The sequence below is a fragment of the Onychomys torridus genome, chromosome 1 (genome assembly GCF_903995425.1).
Source record: "Onychomys torridus chromosome 1, mOncTor1.1, whole genome shotgun sequence".
Lineage (NCBI taxonomy): Eukaryota > Metazoa > Chordata > Mammalia > Rodentia > Cricetidae > Onychomys > Onychomys torridus.
In genome coordinates this window covers 53861386-53883631 of record NC_050443.1, presented here as the reverse complement: position 1 = coordinate 53883631, position 22246 = coordinate 53861386, and the positions used below count along the sequence as shown (strand labels likewise).

The window sequence follows — 22246 nt, the reverse complement described above, 5'->3', positions numbered from 1 at the left end:
ACAGGCGTGCACCCCACCGCCTGCCGTCACATCTCTTTTGTTGATACTTGCAGGCACTGTTTTTAGTTTGGAGTTCAGGAAGTAAAAGAAGGGATGAAATTCTGAGAAAAGGAGTTAGAGGGTTAGTGGATAGGGCATGTCTGTGTTGAGCATTCTGCAGCTCTAGGCATTCTGGTCAAATGTGCAGTGAGGGGCTTTTCTGTACAGAAGTGGAGTTCCTTCTGTGTCTCAGTTCGCTGTAAGTTCTGGTGGTCTCTTCCCTTAGTAGTGTAGTCCACTCACACTCTTCAAATGGATCCAGAGATTTGTTTGGATGCTATCTCTGTAAATTTACTTAGCTCTCAAATTTGAGAAAGACTTACTTCATTTCAATGCATCCATACTCCATTCCGACTCCCCTGCCCTCTGTAGTTTATAGAGGTAAGTCCCTAGCCAGATGACACAGGGGTGGGGCTGTGTGTGCTCTTACTTAGGATGTTGCCCAGTTGACAGCTGTAAACTAACTAGCATCAGCTTTGTAAAAACTGATGAAAAACTTTAGGGAATCTCATTTACATAGTCTTCCTTTTTGAAGCAAGGTCTCACTGTATAGACCAGGCTGACCTTTGAACTCAGTCTGTCTCGCCTGTGCCTCTAGTGCTGTGATTAAAGGCATGTGTCACCTTACTTGGCCCTCCCCCACCCTCTTCCCTCTTTGATTTTTTTAAGGAGTCTTCATTCTCTGTATCTCTGGCTGTCCTGGAATGCTGTAGACCAGGTGGCCTCAACTCAGATCCACCTGTGTCTGGCCCCAGAGTACTGACGTTAAAGACATGTACCACCGAGCCCTGAACAGCCCTGTGTTTGTAATCTTTGTATTTTGATAGGTATCAAGCCTGTGGATGAAATGCTTGTGAGAGACTGTTTAAAAGAAAATAATGAGAAGGCTCAGTAGGAGCCACCATTTAGTGTGCCTGCTATGAACCCAGCCCTGTTCATGAAGAGGTATAATTAGCATCCTTGTTTGTAAAAAATGAGAAAATTGGAGTATTGGGATGAGTGGTGGTATCGTGACTCAGAGTTTTGGTGGCTGGCTCTTGGATGGCTTAAACTTGCCATAAATGTTTGCTGTCCCCTTTGTCGATTCAGAGGAAGCTGTAGAGGAAATTAGGAGACGCAGTAAAACATCTTGGACCATCCTCTTCTGCTTCTCCTAAGCTTTTACATTCGTTTATTCATTCACTCATTGTGTGGTGTATGTAGTTCATATACACAGTGAGGCCAGAAGAGGAGTCATTGGGTGTCCTCTTTTACTGTCTGCCCTGTTCCTTTGAGACACAGGGCCTCACTAAATCTGGGGCTAGGCTAGCAAGTTCCAGTGGTCTTTTTTTTTCCTCTATGTCTCAGAACTGCATTTTAAACAAGCCAGTCTCACTACATAGTTCTGGAAGCCTTGGAACTATGAAGACCAGATTTTCTTTGGATTCTCAGAGATCTGCCAGTTTCTGCCTCTTGAGTCCTAGGATTCATGCATAGTGGCCATTTTTTTTTCTGGAGCTGAGAACTGAACCCAGGGCCTTGCACTTGCTAGGCACAACCGCTCTACCACTGAGCTCAACCCCCTAACTATTTTTAAATGTAATTATTTTTATATATTTGTATTTTATTTGTATGAGTGCTTTCTGTATGTATGTTTGTGCACTTCGTGTGTTCCTGCTGCCCTTGGAGACCAGAAAAGGGTTTGGATCCCGTTGGAACTGGAGTTATAGACATGAGCTGCCATGTGGGTGCTGGGAATTGAATTTGGGTCCTCTGGAAGAACAAGTGGTGGTCTTTAAGCAGTGGGCCATCTCCAGCCCTACACTTGTGTTTTTATGAGGGTTCTTGGGATTTGAATGCAGGTCTTGATGTTTGCAAAGCAAGTGCTCATACTGCTTCTTCCAGCCCGCTCTCCTCACATTATTTATTTATTTATTTTTGGTTTTTTGACATGGTTTCTCTGCGTAACAGCCCTGGCTATCCTGGAACTCACTCTGTAGATCAGGCTAGCCACAAACACAAGAGATCCACCTTCCTCTGTCCCCCCCCCCCCCCCCCCCAATGCTGGGATTAAAGGCATGTGCCACCACTTCCCAGCTAGCCTTTTATATTTTAAAGAAACAAAACACCTCAAGAGTACTGTATATTGTGGATGTGATCTTCCAAAGGCTAGTAGTATTTTACATCAAAACTTTGTGGGGCCATTGAAGTGGTTTCCTTGGAACCCTGAAATGGTAGGGTAGATGGGGAGGTCATGGAAACCTTAGAACTTGCTCCTTTGTCCTTTGGCTTTTATTCACACATGCACTTTGCGTTAGTCTAGAATGCATGAAAATTTGTGCTTGTGGTTTCCCTCCCCTGTATCCTAAGTTGAATTAATGTGCATATTTTGCTTGAGAATTAGCTGGATAATGAGAACAAGTGTCATAACCGAGTGGATTTATGGATTGTGTAGCAGGTTAGGGGAAGGGAAAGCTCCTCTTGAGGTGGTTGTCTTGTAGATCAGGTAGATGGTGAGAATCTCAGGGATTAGTGTGTTCCCGTTCACATGCAGGTACAGGTTGCTTGACATTCACGAGGTCAGTATATGGCTGCTAAGGTGAAAGTTGGGACTGATGACCAAACTTCTGTAGTACTCATTCCTTTTCTCTTTAACAAAAGTTTGCCCTTTAGTCTCGCTTCATGTTGACATTTAACTCTAAAAATAGTCTTGCTAAGAATTAATCATCTGGGTTGCTTGTTAATACCCAGGCGTTTTGCTGGAAGTGTTAAAATAGGGTAGTTTAGGGATTTTATATATATATATATTTATTGAACAGTAGTCTCAGGTGGCTGCAGGTTTCATAGTTTGGGCAGCAGGGGAGGGTTGTGTGACAGGTGAACAGAGAGCTCTATAGTTTGAATCTCTGTTCTTTTTCTCCTTTTGGTTATTATTATTATTTTTTGCAGGTAGTTTTACCCAGGTTAGACTGGTATTTGAGGCAGTTTAGCCCTGGCCTCCTGAGTGATGAATGGTGTTATGGATGTGTGAACTCCCAACACCTGGTGTTTTGCTTCTTTTTTTATCTGTAGAATTCTGTGCAGGAGCTTCTGCACTTTTTCATCTTTTAAAATAATAGGTGGTAATCCTGTGCTTCTGAAGCAGGGTTACAGACAGTGGCAGCTTTTCACCCTTGACATTGTGTGGCCTCCATCCCCAATTTCATCCTTTTAGATATATTTTTGGTTATTACCAGGTGCTGAGGTGCTACTGACATCTAGGGCGTAGAAGTGTGGGATGCCAAACAGCCTACAAACATAGGTACTCCCCTCAATAATCCAGTTCTAGCCCCGTCAATGATATCCCAATGTGGAAAGCATGTGTAACTAAACATGTGGTGGCGTTCTCTTAGTGAATGTTGGTGATTGCTAAAGTGAGGCCCCTCACCTTGTTTTCTTAGCTAGCTCCAAGGACTCTTGAGGACATGGGCATATGTTTCACATTCATAATTGGGATGGTAGCCAGGGCTTTTAATGTCCTTTGAACTTTGCAGTTTCGTCAACACCATCTACTTTATAAAGGTCTATAAAAGTTATAGTCTGTAAGTTAGCTAATAAGAAAATAGGAGACTCGGGGGTTTAAAGGGAACCCCTGGCCAAACTAGTTCTTTATTCTTAGTGTTCAGAATGTAAACGTCCCGTTTGATGGTTGGTTAGAACCTTGTTCATGAATTCAGGGAGGTGTCCCTTGTAGCTTCTCTTCAGCTAGGTGGTTGGTCTTGTTTTTTTTTTTTTTTTTTTTTTTTCCTCAAGACAGGGTTTCTTTGTGTAGCTTTGTGCCTTTCCTGGAATTTGCTTTGTAGACCAGGCTGGCCTCGAACTCAGAGAGATCTGCCTGCTTCTGCTGGGATTAAAGGTGTGTGCCACCACCACCTGGCTTGGTCTTTTTTTTTTTTTTTTTTTTAACCTGAGTGGAAAGCTTTCTTTTTGTCTTAGTATATAACTCTTGCCAGATCCTAATTAACTATGCATAAGATTCTCCATGTAGACCATATCCAGCCTCTTTGATGCCATTCACACCCCCATCTGCTGGAGGCCAATTTTGTGGTACTTGGTAAACCATTTAAGATGATGAGAATGTTAATTGATTATTGGGGAACAGAAAGCTTAAGGTGACTTCTGCCTAGTCCCAGATGAGAATTTCAGAAACAGCTAGTTATATGGTTTTCTTTTTCAATTCTGGGTATCCCTGCTACCCTAGCCTAGTACTAGCTAGGCTTCTAGGCCTAAACCACCAGGGCTGTTACTCTCATCCATACGGGATATTGAACCTAGAGGGCCTTATGAATGCTATAAACTGCAGACCACTGGCTGCCTTAATTTGAGAACACAGTTGGGATTTATCTTTGCTATTCCATGAAATTGTAAGTGCCATTTGAGTGGTTTTCTTTCAAGTGAAAATGAAATGACAGCGTTTAACAGAGATTTGAAGATCTGGTTGGGTTTTTATTAGCAGTTGAGGCTAGCAGCATTCCATCAGTAAGTAGGAAGACGTGGAGGAGCAGTTTTAGGAAGCACTCTGTTAAAACAGGAAACAAAAGGCAGGACAGTTCCGGTTACTTGAGGTTGTAAAATAGAATTTGATTGTGCCAATGTAAATTGCCCTGAAGGTAAGGGAGACAATTACAAGTTTAGTGTGAGTGACTCCATTTTGGTTTGGTTTTCTTGTTGACTGGTGTAGTAGTACGGTCCTAATCCTTGGCCTTTCATAGATGTACAGTGAGATGGATGTCAGTGGAAGTGGGAGCAGACACATGCAGTTTCTCTGCCACCACCACCTGGAAAATGTTTTTCTGTTAAGGCGGGGCTCACAGCTTCACCACAGAAAAGAATTTCATTTCAGGTTGATAGATAGAAAATAGAGATTTGCTATTTGACCCAATGGATATTTTCAGTGTACAATATAAGCACAGCTGTTAATAAAGGGGCTCTCAGGGAAGTAAATTGTGAGTTTGGGTTCCTCAAGGGAGCTGAAATGAAGGGTTTTGTCGCCATCAATACTGATTTTGGTGGCTTCTGGAGTTATGCCTTGAAGGCCTGCTAAAGACTCTTAAATTCTTTGACAGTGTCATGCATGTGCGTAGGGTTCAGTTGTCTTCACCCTCCACTGGCCCTTATCTTCCCCCTTTCTCTTCCGCTGAAACCCTCTTCTGAGGGATCTTTTCTCTTTTGAGAAGTAAGATTGTGGGGGTGGTTTCTGATTTGCATTGATAAAGTGGAAGCCTAGAGCACTGGGGTTGCAGAAGAAGTTAAGATGTTGCTGTAAGATGGACGTGATGATGCATGCCTTTAATCCTGGCACTTGGGAGGCAGAGGAGGGCAAATGAATCTTTGAGTTCAAAGCCAGTCTGGTCTACAGAGCAAGTTCCAAGACAGCCAGGGCTGTTACCCAGAGGAACTCTGTCTCTCAAAACAAAACAAAACAAAACAAAACAAAACAAAACAAAAAGATGTTGCTGTAAACAGTCTGGCATAGTGGTACACACATTTAGTCCCAGCAGAGGCAGTTAGATTTTTGTGAGTTTTCAAGGCCAGCCCGGTCTACTTATACAGTTGCAGGACAGACAGACAGCTATGTTGAGAAACCCTGTGTCAAAACCAAAAACAAAGTGCGTGGGGTGGGAAGGGGTTTAATTTATAGTCTTGTTCTTGTTTGAGATCGGAGAAAATAAGACGTTGGAATTCAGTGAAGCAGTAAAGCTCATACAGGCAGATTTGCCTTCCCAGGAGTGTCAGCTGGGTTGGAATTCCTGATCCAGAATAAGGTGAGAGGCCCTAACCAGATTCCTCCTCTCCCTGCCATTTCTCCTTAATTATTCCTGTCTAGCTTGGCTAAGAGAGAGTCTATGGTGTCATTGTTATGGAAACTTCCAGAAGAACTGAATCCTAGGAAGGGATCAGTTATATGGTGAAAAGAAACCTTGCTGACTATAGTGGTATACTTTTATCTCCAGCACTTGGGGATCTCTGAGTTCTAGTTTGGTCTACAAGTTTCAGGCTAGCCAGAGCTTCACAGTGAGACCCTGTCTCAAAAACAAAATAAACCTTTGAAAACTCACGAAGAAACGAGAGGTTGAAAGAGTAAGTTTTTGTAAGACAGTTAAGACATAGCTACACTTCCATCATACCCTTTTACTGCTGTCACTGTTTTTTTGGTTTTTGTTTTGCTTTTCAAGACAGGGTTTCTCCGTGTAGTTGTTGCAACCGTCCTGGAGCTCACTCTGTAGACCAGGCTGGCCTCGAACTCACAGAGATGCGCCTGGCTCTGCCTCCTGAGTGTTGGGACTAATTAAAGACCTGTGCCACCACCTCCCTGCTTGTTATATCTTATTGAGTTTATTGGCCATTTCAGTTTCTGTTTTGTGGTTGTGTGTTTGTTTTTGCTGAATTTCCTACTGGATTTTTGAATTGCCAGAATTCATATGTTGTATATTTTTGTTAATGTATGTATTAACTTTGTTTTCCTAATTTACTTGGTTTAGTCATGTTTATACTATAACTTATTCAGAATCTGAAGACTTGAATTTAGAAGCATTAAAAACAAAGCTTGGGGTTGGGAATTTAGCTCAGTGGTAGAGTGCTTGCCTAGCAAGCCCAAGGCCCTGGGTTCAATCCTCAGCTCTGGCAAAAAAAAACCCAAAACCCAAAAAACAAAGCTTAAGCTGGGTGGTGGTGGCACAGCCTTTAATTAATCCCAGTAATCAGGAGGCAGAGCCAGGCGGATCTCTGTGAGCTCGAGGCCAGCCTGGTCTACAGAGTGAGTTCCAGGAAAGGCGCAAAGTCACACAGAAAAACCCTATCTTGAAAAACCAAAACCAAACCAAACCAAACCACCACCAACAATCAAAAACAAAAAAAACCCCAAAACTTAAGAATTGTTATATATTTGTCAGTGAGAACTCTGAAAATATCTTTCCCTTTCTATTTCCTTTAAGACACCTATCTAGCCATGACCTAGAAAGAATGGTCATATGGCAACTTAGTTGATTTGATAATGTATTTGACTGAAAAATGGGTGTAATGCAAGGCCAGCAATACCACACAGGAGTAGATAGTGCAGATTCTGTAATTCAGACTTCCTTAACACATTAGGATTCTATCTTTATAGGATTAATGTAAGGATTAGGCTTTTTGCATATTTTTGACACTTTAAATGTCTATAATGCAAACTGTGTGTGGATACCATTTTGTGGAGTCAGTATAGACTTGCGGTCTTTCAGGTTTTGTTTTTACCTGCAGTAACTAAGAAGTTCTGTCCAGTAGTAAGTCCTTCAGCCATTTTGTGAGTTAGGAAAATAAACACCAGTGTGCTGAAATGGAGGTTCTTAGAGAACCCACAGGCTTCCTCTTTTAAGTGTATTGTTGTGCTGTCCTCTTGTGGCCATTTTGAAAATGGCACTAAGAAAGGAAATGACTTAGTTTCCAAGCCCAACCCATTTCATGAAAACCTTAGTAAAGGTGGTATCTTTTTCTTCTCTTCTCTCTCTTGGATTTTGACACATAGCAGTTTTTTTCTTGTGTTCAGTTGAAAAACATGAAATTTGTTAACAATTAGAGTTTGAATAATTTTTAAATTTTTTATTTTTATGAGGCTGTAGTAGGTAATTCTTGTGAATTTCAAGTTTCAACTGCTTTGTTAACTATTACACTTTGAAAGACAGACAATCCTACTCACTAGTGGGAGTTGTTGTTTAGGAATTGTCACCTATGATATCTCTCTCTCTGTGATGTAGTTATTTTTATTGATTTTGGAGTCTGTTTTACTGTTTAGTCCTGGTTATCCTGAAAGTTGCCTTTTAGACCAGGCTGGCCTGGAACTCACAGAGCTCGCCACATGCTTCTGTCCACTGAGTACTGGAATTACAGCTGTGAGCTACCACTGCCTGGTCAAAAATAAATTTTAAATTGCTTAGTCTTATACTAACTGATTCACATGTGTGTTTATTTTGGTTAGTGAACCAGTTTATACATTAAAAATATTTAAGAATTCATGGGGTTGGGGATTTAGCTCAGAGGTAGAGTGCTTGCCTAGTAAGCTCAAGGCTCTGGGTTCGGTCCTCAGCTAGGGAAAAAAAGGAAAAAAAAAAGGGAAAATATTTAAGAATTCTAAACAGCTGTAAGCTCACCACTAAAGCCCTAAATATGTCTGTGTCTTACCTGCTTATACCTGTTTCCCTCGGCTCTACAGAGGATTATATAGTTTTGTTCCTTAGGTTTGATTTTTGTCGTGTTTTATTTTCTATTTTACAAGCATAAGTTGATCTATGAAATCTACCAGCCTTCTCTTTCCTACAGAATCAGCCACTTAACGAATATATGTGTGCCAATGGGAATGTGGGTGTTTTTGTGATAATTGTTTGCAGTGTCACATTCCTAATGGTTACTTGTACAAAAATAGAAACACAGGTGTCTTAGAAGAAGGTATATACAAGAGTATTTATAGCTTTACTGGTTAGAGTGAGCAATGGCAAAAGAACCTAAATATCCTGCTTAGAAACAAAGATATACAGAAATGAATTATAGCTATTTATAGCTTTTTTAGATAACAATTTGAAATCCAGCTTCATTGTGTGGCATTTCACAGAGAACTCTCTTTCTGACATGGCTCTGACATTCTGTTAAGTCTCCTGTGATTCTTGCTGTTTAGCACAGGACTAAAAGCCTTTCTGGGTAACTGGACTTACTGGTTTCTGCAGTCTTTCATAGCTTTTTTTCCTGTGTCTTTAAGCAGGTAGTTTAACATTGGCATATTTCTTTTCTCAGAGAGTAAGTATGTTGACTACTGTGCTGTTCTGACAATTTTGGTTGTGATGATGGTCATGTGACTCCACCCACAGTTCTTGTCTGGAGTTCTGCTGGGAAATGAAGGCAGGTATCTTGTATTATCCTAGCTTAGTCAGTAATCTGCAATATACCAGGCACAAGGAACATTGAGAAGATGGCCTTAGATTTCAAGCCTGTTTTGACAAGTGACTACATTATTATTATAGGATAGGGCAAATGGAGACAGGGTAATATAAGTGTCAAGTAAATAGCTGGACTTCACCCAATCTTATATTTACTAGTCTTCGACAGGTGTTGTGGGACCAAGCCTCAGATATATGCATGCATATGCGAGCACTATCCACTGAGCCATCCCCAGCCTGACTGCTGGGGCTTTGAATCCAGGGTCCTAGGGGCAGGAGTCATGGTGAGAAGTGAGAGGTAGCAGAAGTTGGAAGTGGAAGCCGATACCAAGTTAGGGCTGCCAGATTTTACTTTCATGGCAGTAATTGCAGTGGATAGGCAGCATTTGGAAGTGCCTAATAGGCTGAGCAAGGTACGTGAGAGCAAAGCATGCTTTCCTGCAGAAGCGATACCCAAGCTCTCGAAGTGACTTAGTTTGCTGCATAAGCACTGTGTACTTGGGTTGGAGGTGATGGCACTGGGATTTATGCCATGCTTCTACAAGTGTTACATGGAGCAAATGTGGATGAGGGCAGGGATGATGAAGAGGTGAGCAGGGGCTGGAGAGAGGGCCCAGCAGCTAAGAGGGCTTACTGGTTTTGTAGACAGCCTTAGCTTCAGTTCCCTGCAACTCCATGGTAGCTCACAACTGTCTGTAACTCCAGTTCGGGTATCTGATATCTGATACCTTCTGGCCTGTGGTACACAGACATCCGTGGAAACAAAACACTAATTAAGAAAAGAAAGGAGTTCTTGGAGACAGAGGTGGGAATCACACAGACACCAGCATGGGGCAGTCGTCAGGCTAGGGTAAAAAGACCAGGCTGTAAGGGGCAGACCATTGTAAGCACTCAGCTGCCTAGCTTCTGGGTTCTTCCTTGCTTCCATTTCAGGGAGAATGTCCCTTCTGAATCTGTGAATTATAAGGAAATTTGCAGCTAGTTCTACATCTCAGTGTGCACATGGTGACAGCTAAAGCTAACAAAGTCGTTTTAGTTCTCTGAGTTTTGTGGCACCTACTCCCTGGCTGGGAGAACTTTGTGTAGGGAGTCTGAGGCAGGGTGTCCGAGTCTCAGATTCCTACTTTCTGGGTAAGGGAAGCGTTTGTGGTGAAGTATTGCCGATTTCATAGCTGCGGTATAATGCTCCTGACTCTTTAGGTGGGTGGGACAGGTCCAGCAGTGGCACGGCTAGGGGACTGGAGAAATGACTCTGCAGTAAGGAGTGTCAGCTGGTCTTTCAGAGGACTCTGTCCAAACTCCTCACAGCAGTTGTAAATCCAGTCCTAGGGGATCCAACTGCTTCTGTGTGTACTGCACACACACAGACCTACATGCAGGCAGAATACTGATACACGTAAAATGAAAGGAAAAAACCATACAACTAGAAAGGGAGAGATGGGATAGGTATAGATTTCCAAAGGAAGAGAGAGAGGCTGAGTTTCTTAAAGTCTCTTGTCTTCTCATAGGATTGTTCTGGAGAATAAATATGTATAAGGTATTTAGCATAATGCCTGACACTATGAGGTGATCAGATTTGTATTTCTTCCACCTTTCCTTCTTAGAGACAGATTTCTCCATTTCTTCGTCTTGTCTTGACTTAAAGGCCTCTTCTATAATGTACTTTTTGTAGATTTGGATCAAGTCAAGTTTCCAGTCATTCATTTTCTTTCTTTTTCTCATATTTTGGCAGGAGAACATGTATTCCAGGCTGGCCTCCAACTTGTTTATGTAGCAGAGGCTGCCTTTGAATTTCTAGGTCTCCTGAGTGTGCACCACCACACCTGGTACATATATGCTGAAGCCTCGGCCCTGCTGTCCACCTGCAGTCCGCCTCTTTCCTCTGTAGTTATTTGTTAAGTTGTGTGACCTCAGTTCTAGTTTGGAAGATACAACGGTGGTCAATAGGAAACTTCCATCTCGAGCCTCGTGCTCCTGTGTCTCCCTCAACCTAAAGTTTCTGTTTTGTGGTATTCACCATTGTTATCGCCTCAAGATTGTTCTTATCTGAGGGTAGTTTCCAATGAGGAAGGGGATCGGACGTGCCTAGGCCATTATTAGACTGGTGGTGGGATTATCATTACAATCATTGCTTTGGAGCAGGACCTGTGGACTATAGATGATGTATAAAGCTCCCTATCCCCGTCTAACCCTGTCGTTGAGAACCACTGATTGGATAATTGCATACTTCCTTGGGGGGGGTTGTTATTTCTGAAATTATTAATATTTTTGTTTTGAAGGGGACATTGGTACTTAGATATGACTTAGTGGACCGACTGTAGTGTTTCAGTGAGATCTTAGAGTTCCTTACGTATGCATTGGAATGAAGGGGCCTGTGTTCACTGGAATGTGTGAAAATGTAAATCACCTGGTATATGCATGGTATCAAAAGCTACGAAGGTGAAGGTTGAAAATGATAGGAAAGCATTATTTGCAGCATAAGAATAAAAATGAATTTGAAGATGGGGATGCTGAATTGCTGAAATTATGGTCTGAAGATATTACCAAGGGATTTAAAAAACCAATTTATGTGGCAGTTTTTAAATGTTTCTAAGGCTTTCTCTCTCTGCCTTTCTCTCTGTTAAGTCGTTCGGCCTCTGAAGAAGCTTCGGGTTCAGACTCTGGCAGTCAGTCGGAAAGTGAACAGGGCAGCGATCCCGGAAGTGGACATGGCAGTGAGTCCAACAGCAGTTCTGAATCTTCTGAGAGTCAATCAGAATCTGAGAGTGAATCAGCAGGTTCCAAATCACAGCCAGTCCTTCCAGAAGCCAAAGAGAAGCCTGCCTCTAAGAAGGAACGGATAGCTGATGTGAAGAAGGTATCTCCTGGGCTGTATAGTGCAAATTTGTTCCTATCCAGGACCAACTAGTAGAATGTGTTTCCAAAGAAGATTGATTAGTATGTCTTTGTGTTTGTCTGTTTATGGAGATAGGGTCTGATGTGCCTTGGGCTAGCCAGGAATTTGCTTGCAGTACAGCCAAGACTGGTTTTTGCACTCCTGATCCTCCTGTGTCTGTCTCTCCTGTGCTGAGAGGTGTGCTTCATTATGCCTGGCTAGTCCTTCCCTCTCCACACAACCCTTTTTTTCAGACAGGGTCTTACAGTATAGCCTGGTGTAACCTGGAACTCAAGATGTTCCTCCTTTAACCCTCTGTGCTGGGACTACAGGCCTGACCTTGCACTGTCATAAAGAGAGTGTTCTTTGCCTGAGCTGGAAAGGAAAAACAGCCTGAGTGAGTGAAGGCATTGTAGTTGTATTTGACTTATTAGAAAGAATCTTATAGCAAAGACTACAAAAGGCAAAAATTAATTTGCATAACATTTTCACATTGAGGCAAAATTTTGAATACGTTCCTTTTTTGGTGGAAAAGGACTAGTGATTATGTGGCTTCATCAGCAGGTGTCTGAACTTCTTTTTTGGAGAGGATGTCATGTAGCCCAGGTTGACCCTGAACTCACTGCAACCGAGGGTGACCTTGAGCTCCTCATTCTTCTCCCCCGTGCTGGCATGAGAGGCGTGTACTTCTGTCATGCATGGTTTTCTGCGCTGCTGGGTTTGTGCAGGCTAGACAAGCATTATGCCAGCAGAGCTACTTCCCAGCCCACCATATCTGAACTTGTGAGATTTCATCTGAGAGTGTTATGTGCAAACCACTGCAAAAGAATGTTGCTTTCTGTTTCTTAAAAAAAAAAAAATCAAACAATCTTAATAAAATTAAATTTTATGCTGCCATCTTTTAAATTTATGCTATATTCTAAGATTAAATTTATATTCTGCATATTAGTTTTCATATTACAAATGATAATGAAATTATAGGTGGTAGTGAAAATTTTCAGACAATTTGAAGTTAAAAGAACCATTTGGAGCTCTTGAAATAGACTTGAGTTGAACAGTTATTTCAGTTCTCAGCAAAGTCAAATACCATTATTTGACTTTTAGGGGCCAGGGGATGGCAAGGGGTAGAAAACTGTATTAGTTTGTTTTATTGATTTATTTTTTGAGATAGTCCCTCACTATATATCATCCCTGGCTGTCCTGGAACTCTTGGTCCAGATGTCTCAAGCTCACAGAAGCAGCCTGCTTCTGCCTTCTGAGTACTGTGATTAAAGTCATGTGCCATGATGCCAGGCTCTTTTTTTCTTTTCTTTTTTTTGGTGACAGGATCTTACTATGTAGCCCTGGCTGTCCTGGAACTCACTATGTAAGCCAGACTGGCCCTGAACTCACAGAGATAAACCTGTGATTAAAGGCATGCACTTCAACCTGCCCCTACTCCTGGCTTTTTTTTTTTTTTTTTTTTTTTTTTAATGGTTTATTTTTATTCATGGGTATATGTGTGCTGGTCCTTGAAGAGGGTGTTCATCTACTGGAGCTGGACTTACAGGCAGTTGTATGCCACTAATCCTGGCTTGAGAAAGCATTACTGAGAATGGATTTGTATCTTCAGTTCCCACCAGAAGAATACATATGTGCATACATACATAAACACACAAACATGCATAAGATTTCAAGATGTAATTACATCTTTAGAAATATTAAGATAATTTTTTTATGTTTAAGGCTATCAGCACTAAAAAAGTAAAAATGTATAATTCCATTTAGCTGGACCTCATAGAGGAATTACCATAAATGAGAAATTCCAAAAAGACTACTTTGTATATCCATCCTCTTGACGTGCTAGCTTTCCCCATCTTCCCCTAACAGGAGGAAAGTTTTATTACCCATGTAAGGGGTACTCAATAGTGAGTGAGTTCACATGTCAGCTCTTTTTGGGAAGAGCAGAATTAGGTGGCCTCTACGGGACAAATAATTCAAGCTGCTTTGGGGTTTAAGTAGTACAGTATGACTTGGAGCGTAGTTGCAGCTTTGGAGCCAGTATGCCTCTGAGAGAGGTGAGACTGTTTGGTGTAGTCATATTAGCCTGACTGACCCATCTCAGCTAAAAAAGACGCCATAACATTCTCTGTGCAGTCAGACAAATCCTTTCTCTCAGAGGTCCGAAAAGAAATAGGTGTGGGTGTGGGCAGAAAGGCTAGCGGACACGTCTCTCTACTTCTTTTTTCCACCAGGTGAGTTCAGTGTGTTGTGCATTTACCTGCTTCTCCCACTTGTATTTCCTCCCACTTGATCACTCCTAACTCCTGGTTGGGCCTTTCGTCCTTTAAGATTGGGATAATTCTAAAGCCATTATTAGGAAATCTGATGATATTGAGTCATACAACTGGATTGGATTCTAGTTCTAATATGCCTTTTCCTGGGCCATTTTTACTTGTTGGCTTTTCAGTTTATTCCTTGTTTTTCAGCTTACTGTATCTTTTTTTTTTTCTTTTTATTGGTCAGTGGTTAATATTGTTTGTCCTGCTTTGTTTTTGTTTAATCTTTGACCAGTTTTGGCTTTTTGAGGGTAGTTCTCTTACCCCCTCCACCCCCCAGTTAGGATCTCAGCATGCAATCCTGGCTGTCCTGGAACTCACTGTGTAGACCAGGCTGGCCTTGAAAGCACAGTGGTCTGCCTTTCTCTGTCTCCTGAGTACTGGGATTTAAGGCATGCACCACCATGCCTGGCTTAGGCATGTGAAGTTATTTGTCATATTAAAACTTGTAAGACAAAGAAACACAATGGGATTTGTTTCCAATTCTGTTCTAGACTTAGAAATGCTGTGTTGGGGACATGGTGTCATGTGTCACCCGTCCCTCGCCCCATCTAGATACTTTGTGGTTGATTTCTCATTACAGTTTCAGAGTGAAATAGCCATATAGCAGAGAATGTTTACTGTCCAGTTCCCTAGGGAAAACATACTTAAGTGCAAACATTTTGCTGGCCTCAGACAGTAGCTCCACGTCCTTTGCATATACTCTGCCTCGAACTTCCAAGTGCTTTCATGACATTGGCTGCTGCTTCTGTTTTTTTTTTTTTTTTTTTTCTTGGATTCTTTTGAGACAGAGTTTTTCTCTGTAGCTTTGGAGCCTGTCTTGGAACTCACTTTGTAGACTAGGCTGGCCTGGAACTCACAGAGATCCGCCTGCCTCTGCCTCCTGAGTGCTGGGATCAAAGACGTGCGCCACCACTGCCCAGCTACTGCTTCTGTTTTTAATAAAACTGTTATTCCTAACTTCGGTTTTCTAACATCTGTTCCACATGTTTGACTAAACATCTTCCCGCGAGTGTCCCACAGTCCATTCAGATTCCTTTTGCTTTTCTGTGATTTCATGTAAAAAGCACAGTTTACTTAAATGTAGTTATCTCTAGGAAAGAGAGTGGAAAAACATAACAGCTCAGCTAGTCCCTCCTTGAAGGTTACCTTTTCAGATTGCTGAAATCGTTAGCAGGAGTCTGAAAGGCAGAGGACTCTTTACTGCTAGTGAATTAAAGTAGGTGTACTAGGGAGAAAGTGGTGGTGGTTCTCTTCTCGAGCTGGTAGCTGGATGCGCTGCCTTGTTTGATTAGATTCTGCAGGGCTCTTCTGCTTGGTTTTTTTGGTTTGTTTCTAATTGAAACTGCAAGCATCAGGAAATTTAAAATTCTTCAGAAATTTGTATTTTGTTGAAAGGAATCAGGTGGTTTACTTTAGTAACAGTAAGCAGTGCTCAACATTTTTAATAGCATGAAGGTATGGTTAAACTTTTTTTAAATGCCTGTTCCTTTGAAAGGATACTGCTTAGCTTTCTCTCAAAGCTAGCAAAACAACCCTTTGGGTAGTTAGTTACATGATTTTGTTTGATTTGAAATAAGTGTTCTAATACTGATAATAGCAATGGAGTTAAGGGAATAATTCATGCACAGTTCTAATACTGATAATAGTAATATAGGTAAGGAAATGATTTATATGCAGTCTATTAATTTTGCAGATGTGGGAAGAATATCCTGATGTTTATGGGGTTAGGCGGTCAAACCGAAGCAGACAAGAACCATCACGATTTAATATTAAGGAAGAGGTAAGAAAAAATGATCTGAGGGGATGCATTTTGGTTCCCTATCTTACCTCATCTTCTGTGACTGGTGTATATTACTATTAAAAGACAGCTTCAGGTGTGGTGGTTAAAAGTGATCTAATGGGGCTTTCTATGAACAGATGGCATTGGAGCAAGAAGTTAGTAAACACTTACCAACACATACTAGTTAATACTTCATTCCAGGATTGTATGGTGTCAGTTAATTAAAAGTTCAGTTTTAAGAATGTATGATTGTGGCCAGGTCACTTTAGACACCTAATATCCTAATATTTTGTTAAGTGGTGAACAAAAATATCCTAATATTTTGTTAAGTGATGAACAAATGGAACATGGAAATGATTTTGGATTTACTCCAGAGAGAGGAAAGAGGAGTGTTTCATGTCTTGTTTTTCTTAATTTATGTATGTTTGATATTCTATCTCAATTGTAGTGTGAGATAGAAAACTAGTTCCTAAAATACTCATTTTCTGGTCCAATTATGAGAGATGGAGTACCTTTTTTTTTTTTAAAGTCATGAGGCAGAGTCTTGGTACTTGAGCATTTTTAGCAAGCACCCTGTCACTAACTGCATCCATCTCCAGTGCCGAGACCGGTGATTTTAAGGCTGGTAGTATGGGTCCACGTACGGAGTGGACTTATTTCATGTCTCTCAGGTGGTGCCATTGGTTTGTAGAGCAGCTTCTGAAGGGCCAGTCTCAGTGCACTGTCCCTTTCTGCTGTTTTTTCAGCTGTGTGACGTTCTCCAATGGAAGTTCTGTATTGAGAGGCAAGTGTTGGAGAGTTAGGTCTGGGTTTTCAGCAAATGTCCTCTGATAGTCAAGTTCATGCCCGCACCTGCATGTGTATGCTGTTTGAGTTCCGAGTGACTTCTGAGCTGGTGTGCCTGTCTTCCCTTTCCTGCAGTGTCTTGGGCCACTGAGCCATGTTCTTTATATCCAGTTACATCTGTATGCCCTTCCTGTTTTATACATCAGTATATTCTTAGTAGGACCCAAACTAACAGGGTCAGGGGAGTGCCATTTTGTTTCATTTGAGGGAAGAAGCTGTTTCAGTGGCTGTGACTGTAATCCTTCTTTGGCCTAGCGCTGTTAGCTCTTCATTCATGATTACAGATGCTCGTCAGTCAAGTCAAAGTGAACACGTTAGCAGGTGGTGCCTTTAAGGCATACTCACTAAATTTGGTATTTTCATATGTTGTTTTACATCTGCAGCATCCTGTATGGTTACTGCTAACACATGTGGCTTTTAAAATTTATATTTAGAATTCTATTCCTCAACCCTAATAGGCACATTTTAAGTGCTAAATTCACATGTGCCTGATGGCTCACTGTGTTGGATATTATATAGGTGTAGAACATTTACCTGTAGAAAGTTGTATTTGATGTTGCTGCTCTGGATGTCTGAGCTAAGTATAGATTTGAGAAAGAAAGTGACATTGGTTTTCAAAGCAGAAGAAGAGTGGGCTCCACCTAGCAAGTGCTTAGGTTTCATTCTGTCTAAAATCTCACTGTGAACTAAAGTCTGTAATCATTTTCCCCCTCATACACTGAAGGCAAGTAGCGGGTCTGAGAGCGGGAGTCCAAAAAGAAGAGGCCAGAGGCAGCTGAAAAAACAGTAAGTCTTTCATGGGGGAGATGACATCATCTGCTAGTTGTGAACATGTCTGCATTTCTAGGACAATCTTTTTGTTCTGTCTGTCTCAGGTCTCTTGGTTTGGGTTACTGCCCTGCCAGGATCCTCATATATAAGCTCCATCTTCTTATGTGAGATAGCCCAGTTAGCGCAGTTAAATTTTTCTTGAAAGTAAACATAAATAGCAAAGTAGACATTGGCATTCTTGTTAAGTAAGGACCAGATTTAAATTGGCCACTTCTCATGTTGACATGATAAGGTTTATATTGTTGGGTACTTATTTTGTTATGAAACGTTTACTGTTTCAGTATAATTCTAAGATTATAGTTTATAGACCAGAAGATTTCAATTCTTGAGCTTAGAGTTAAAATATTTTATAACGGACTCTATTCTGTACATTATTTTATTTTTGTTCTTACCAGCATTAGAGCTTGAATGTAGGGCCTCACACATGCTATAGGAAGCACTCTCCTGTTGAGCTAAACCCTTAGTTCTATGCTCATTAATTTTGTAAATTAATTTTTTCTTACAATTAAATTAAAAAAAAAAAACTTTTTTTTTTGTATGTGTATGTATATATGTGAATGTGCATGTGGAGGTCAGAGAACAGCTTGTGGGAGTCTCGTGTGGGTTTGGGGAATGGAAGGCAGGCTGTCATGCTTGGAACTGAGTGACTTTATTTCTGCAGTCATCTCACTGGCCTTGTTTATTTTCACACAGGACTCAAGTGCCCTAGTTTGGCCTTGGTCTTACGTAGCTGAGGATGACCATGAACTCTTGACTTTTCAAATCCTTGAATTACAGGTGTATACCACCATACATAGCCCTTTTTAATATATCTAATATCTAATATTTAATATGTATATATTTTATTTAAAAACATTTTTTAAGACAGAATCTCATTTTTGCCTGGAGCATATGGCTTGCCTAGAGCTCACTATGTAGACCAGGCTGGCCTTGAACTGTGGCAGATCTTCCCGACTTCTGCTTCCCCAGTGTTGGGGTTACAGGCGTGTGCCACCAACCCTAGCTTCAGGATAGCTATTTTTTTTTAATTTTATTATTTTTGAGACAAGGTCTTGTTTTATTGTCCAAGCTAGCCTCAAACTCAGAGTGATGGACTTGCTTCAGTCTCCTGGTGATGAGATTCAAGGAACGTGACACTTCTGGCTCTTAAGTATTGGCTTTAGTTTTTTGAGACAAGGATCTCACTATGTAGTCAAGGCTGATCTCCTGCCTTCACTTTCCAAGTGCCAGGATTGCAAGAAAGTCCCCCTTTATCTAGCTATTCATTATTTTTAGTCAAAAATTCTGTGTAGTCAAAAAATTGTAAGATTTTAAATAACAGCCCCTCCAGTTTCCATGGTGTGCTATCCCTTTAACTGTGTGAATTCTGTAGATCCTTTTTTGAAAAATGTGGATGTCCAAAACTTTGTACACCAACTCAGGAATATGTTCCACTAAGGTCTCCAGTTACATGTACTCTAATTACTAGGCAAATTTGAATTTCTTGAATCCTTTTCCTCATTCTGCCTGCCCAGCAGTGAATAGAAGTAGTTACATTAAATGTACGTTTTAAAGAACTTTGTAGGGCAGTATTTAATACTGTCTTGCCTGAATACACCCAGTTTCCATTGTGTTAAGTTGGGGACAGCAGGCTCTAAGCAGGAGCATCTTAGAAGGTTTTCGTTGTACTTCAGTCTCATGAGCTGCTTTGGAGACTCTACGGTTTTGTTTTTTGTTTTTCCTTCTGGTGTAATGGCCTTTTGGGGATGGATGTTTTCTGAAGTGTCCTTCCTGATCACATTATGGGAAGGCTGATGACTGGCAACCCTGAGCTAATAAGTGTAACGGGATCTTCTGTGTGGGGATGTGCATTCAGAATTGAGAGACTCACTCAAAGGGAATAACATCTTGAATTAGTACAATAACATACTCTTTAGAAACTGCAGATTGGTATCCATGCATTCTTTCTTTTCTTTCTTTTTTTTTTCTTTCTTTTCTGTTTTTTGAGATGGGTACTTCAGATTTTTTTAAAAGCTGAGGGAATAAAATTTAGTGCAAATGTCCAATCTGGGCAGTGTTGTATAGGGTCTCTGCAGAGTCTCTGCCCCAGTAGTGTTTATGAAGGTGGTGTGTATTGGTTTCTCTCCTTCCAGCCAAATGTTAAAATATTTTATAAATTATATAATTATAAATCATGCAGGTTTGTGTGTGTGTGTGTGTGTGTGTGTGTGTGTGTGTGTGTGAGAGAGAGAGAGAGAGAGAGAGAGAGAGAGAGAGAGAGAGAGAGAGAGAGAGATCATAGTTACTTACTTTCAGTGTGTTTTGAGTTAGGAATCTGTCACAGATTTATGTCAAAATGGAACTGAATCATTATTAGTCTTAGATTGGAATTGTTGGTGAAAGTATTCTGTCTTGGGGACATGTGCTATCTGGAAGGTATTTTCCTCTTTTCCTGATGTATCTTTTAAGAATGGCACTTAGCCGGGCAGTGGTGGCGCATGCCTTTAATCCCAGCACTCGGGAGGCAGAGGCAGGCAGAGTTCCAGGAAAGGTGCAAAGCTACCCAGAGAAACCCTGTCTTGAAAAACCAAAAAAAAAAAAAAAAAAAAAAAATGGCACTTAGCCATGTTCAGTGTAGGCCCATTCTATTTAAAAGTGGCTTTTGCTCCCTGCCTGTCTATTTTCCACAGCCTCTCTAATAATGAAAGTTAATGTTCCCAGCTGATTAGTATTCAGACTGCTTGTTTGTTTATATTACTTTGGAATCTCCTTAGCTAAATTTTGGTAGTTTTTTTCACAATCCCTCACATTTGGAGAAAAATTCTGTTTGTGCCTTATGGTAGATTAAAATGCAAGTTTCTTTTGAAATGAAATAGTTTTTAATCAAGTTCTTGCCTCTTTTTATCTCTTAAATTTATTTATTTTATGTGTACTGGTATTTTACCTGCAAGTAAATATATGCACCTGTGTATACCTTCTGTCCTTAGAGTTCAGAAAAGAGTGTGTGCCTCCCCTCGAACTGGAGTTAGGGATGTTGTGGACCACCAAGTATGTGGGTGCTGGGAACCAAACTTAGGTCCTCTGGAAGAGCTCAGGTGCTCTGAACTGCTGAGCCAGTCCAAGTTCTTGCCTCTCAAGACTCCTCTCTACTACAGTGGAACTAACTTCCAGTGTAAGGGTGACTGGGGAGTCTCCGTTAAAAAGTCCCTGTAAAGTTGGCTTTCCACAAAATGATAGTGTATGTGTGGGGGGTTGGGAAGTTGATGTTCATTTTTTCTTAATCTCCACTGATTCTTTCTCCTAGCTGGGCATGCTGGCAAACGCCTCTAATCCCAGTTCTTGGGAGGCAGAAGCAGAAAGCAGTAGGTGTACATTCTAGGCTAGGAAGAGCTATATAGTGAGTCGCAGTTTTAGAAAAACCAAACCAGAACAAATAATTTTCTTTTTTCTTGTTCTTGAAAATTAAAACATAATGTGGCCAATTTCCAGCACCTGCCTCTCTGATTGTCTATATGTCCGGAATGTGTCAGCTTGGCTGCAATTTTCCTAGGTCTTTAAGGTTCTTCTGTGGATTGTGATTGAGAACAGTAGGTGTGAGGTTTGCTGTGTACGAAAGCAACTTTCTTAGTGGACTTAGTCTTATTCAAGGAAGAGCGTCTCACTAGGTTTTAGACCAGTTGATTTGATAAGTTTTTTCCTTCTATATTCTTACATTGGAAGAGCCCCAGTTCTTCTGGCTGTTCATAACTTTTTAATTTAACTGGGATACTCTGGCCTCAGCACACACTTTCTCTTTCTGTTTTGCTGTATACTTTGTCAGGGGGCCTCACTGATAGTCCTCGCTCTAGTAGACTCACTGATGATAGTCCTCGCTCTAGTAGACTCACTGATAGTCCTTGCTCTGGTAGACTCACTGACAGTCCTCGCTGTAGCAGACCTCACTGATAGCCCTAGCTCAGATTACTTGACTCTGGATTTTCCTCATTGATAATACTCTCCCCGGTCCTTAATTGTACACTTTTGAGACATGTTCCTGGGAGGCCAGTTTTTACAGCATGACTTTGGAGGGGCAAACGACTCTTTTGGAGTCCTGGGGAGTCTGCAGGCTCACATACCAGTTTTCCAAGTGTGTGTGTGGGAGTCACTTTTTCTTCCATCTTCTTGGCAATCATCTTCTGTTACTTAGATTCCTTTTGTTGTTGTTTGTTCTTTGAGATAGTGTTTCACTTGTAGTCAAGGTTGGTTTTGAACTCATCATTTCCCTGCCTTGTTCTGAGTACACCATCATGTCTGGCTTCTTTGTATTCTTTGGCAAAATTTTATTATACTAGACCTTGAATAAGCAGAGCAAGCTAGACACCAGAGTGTGAATAGATACAAGAAAGTCTGTTTTGGTTGGGGGAGGGCTCGAAACAGATTTTCTCTGTGTAACAGCCCTAGCTGTCCTGTAATTCACTCTGTAAACCAGGCTGTCCTCAAACTCACTGAGAGATCCACCTGCCTCTGCCTCCCTGAGTGCAAGGATTAAAGATATGCATCATCACCACCCGGCGAAAGCCTTTGTTTAAAGATAGACTGATAGGTAGAAACTAGTAACAGGGCTTACTGTCTAGTGTCCTTCCAAAAGTACTCAACATGGCTGACTGAAAAA

The 22246-nt window shown here is 41.1% G+C and overlaps 1 protein-coding gene across 2 annotated transcripts in view; it reads left to right on the top strand.

The window, feature by feature from the left end:
• Chd2 (chromodomain helicase DNA binding protein 2) overlaps positions 1 to 22246 on the top strand; it is a 113723-nt gene that overhangs the window by 9160 nt on the left and 82317 nt on the right. For both annotated transcript variants that reach the window (XM_036185228.1, XM_036185219.1), the window contains 3 exons: positions 11589 to 11820; positions 15853 to 15939; positions 17510 to 17571. In XM_036185228.1, the coding sequence (XP_036041121.1) occupies positions 11589 to 11820; positions 15853 to 15939; positions 17510 to 17571 (381 nt within the window). The remainder of the gene's footprint in view (positions 1 to 11588; positions 11821 to 15852; positions 15940 to 17509; positions 17572 to 22246) is intronic.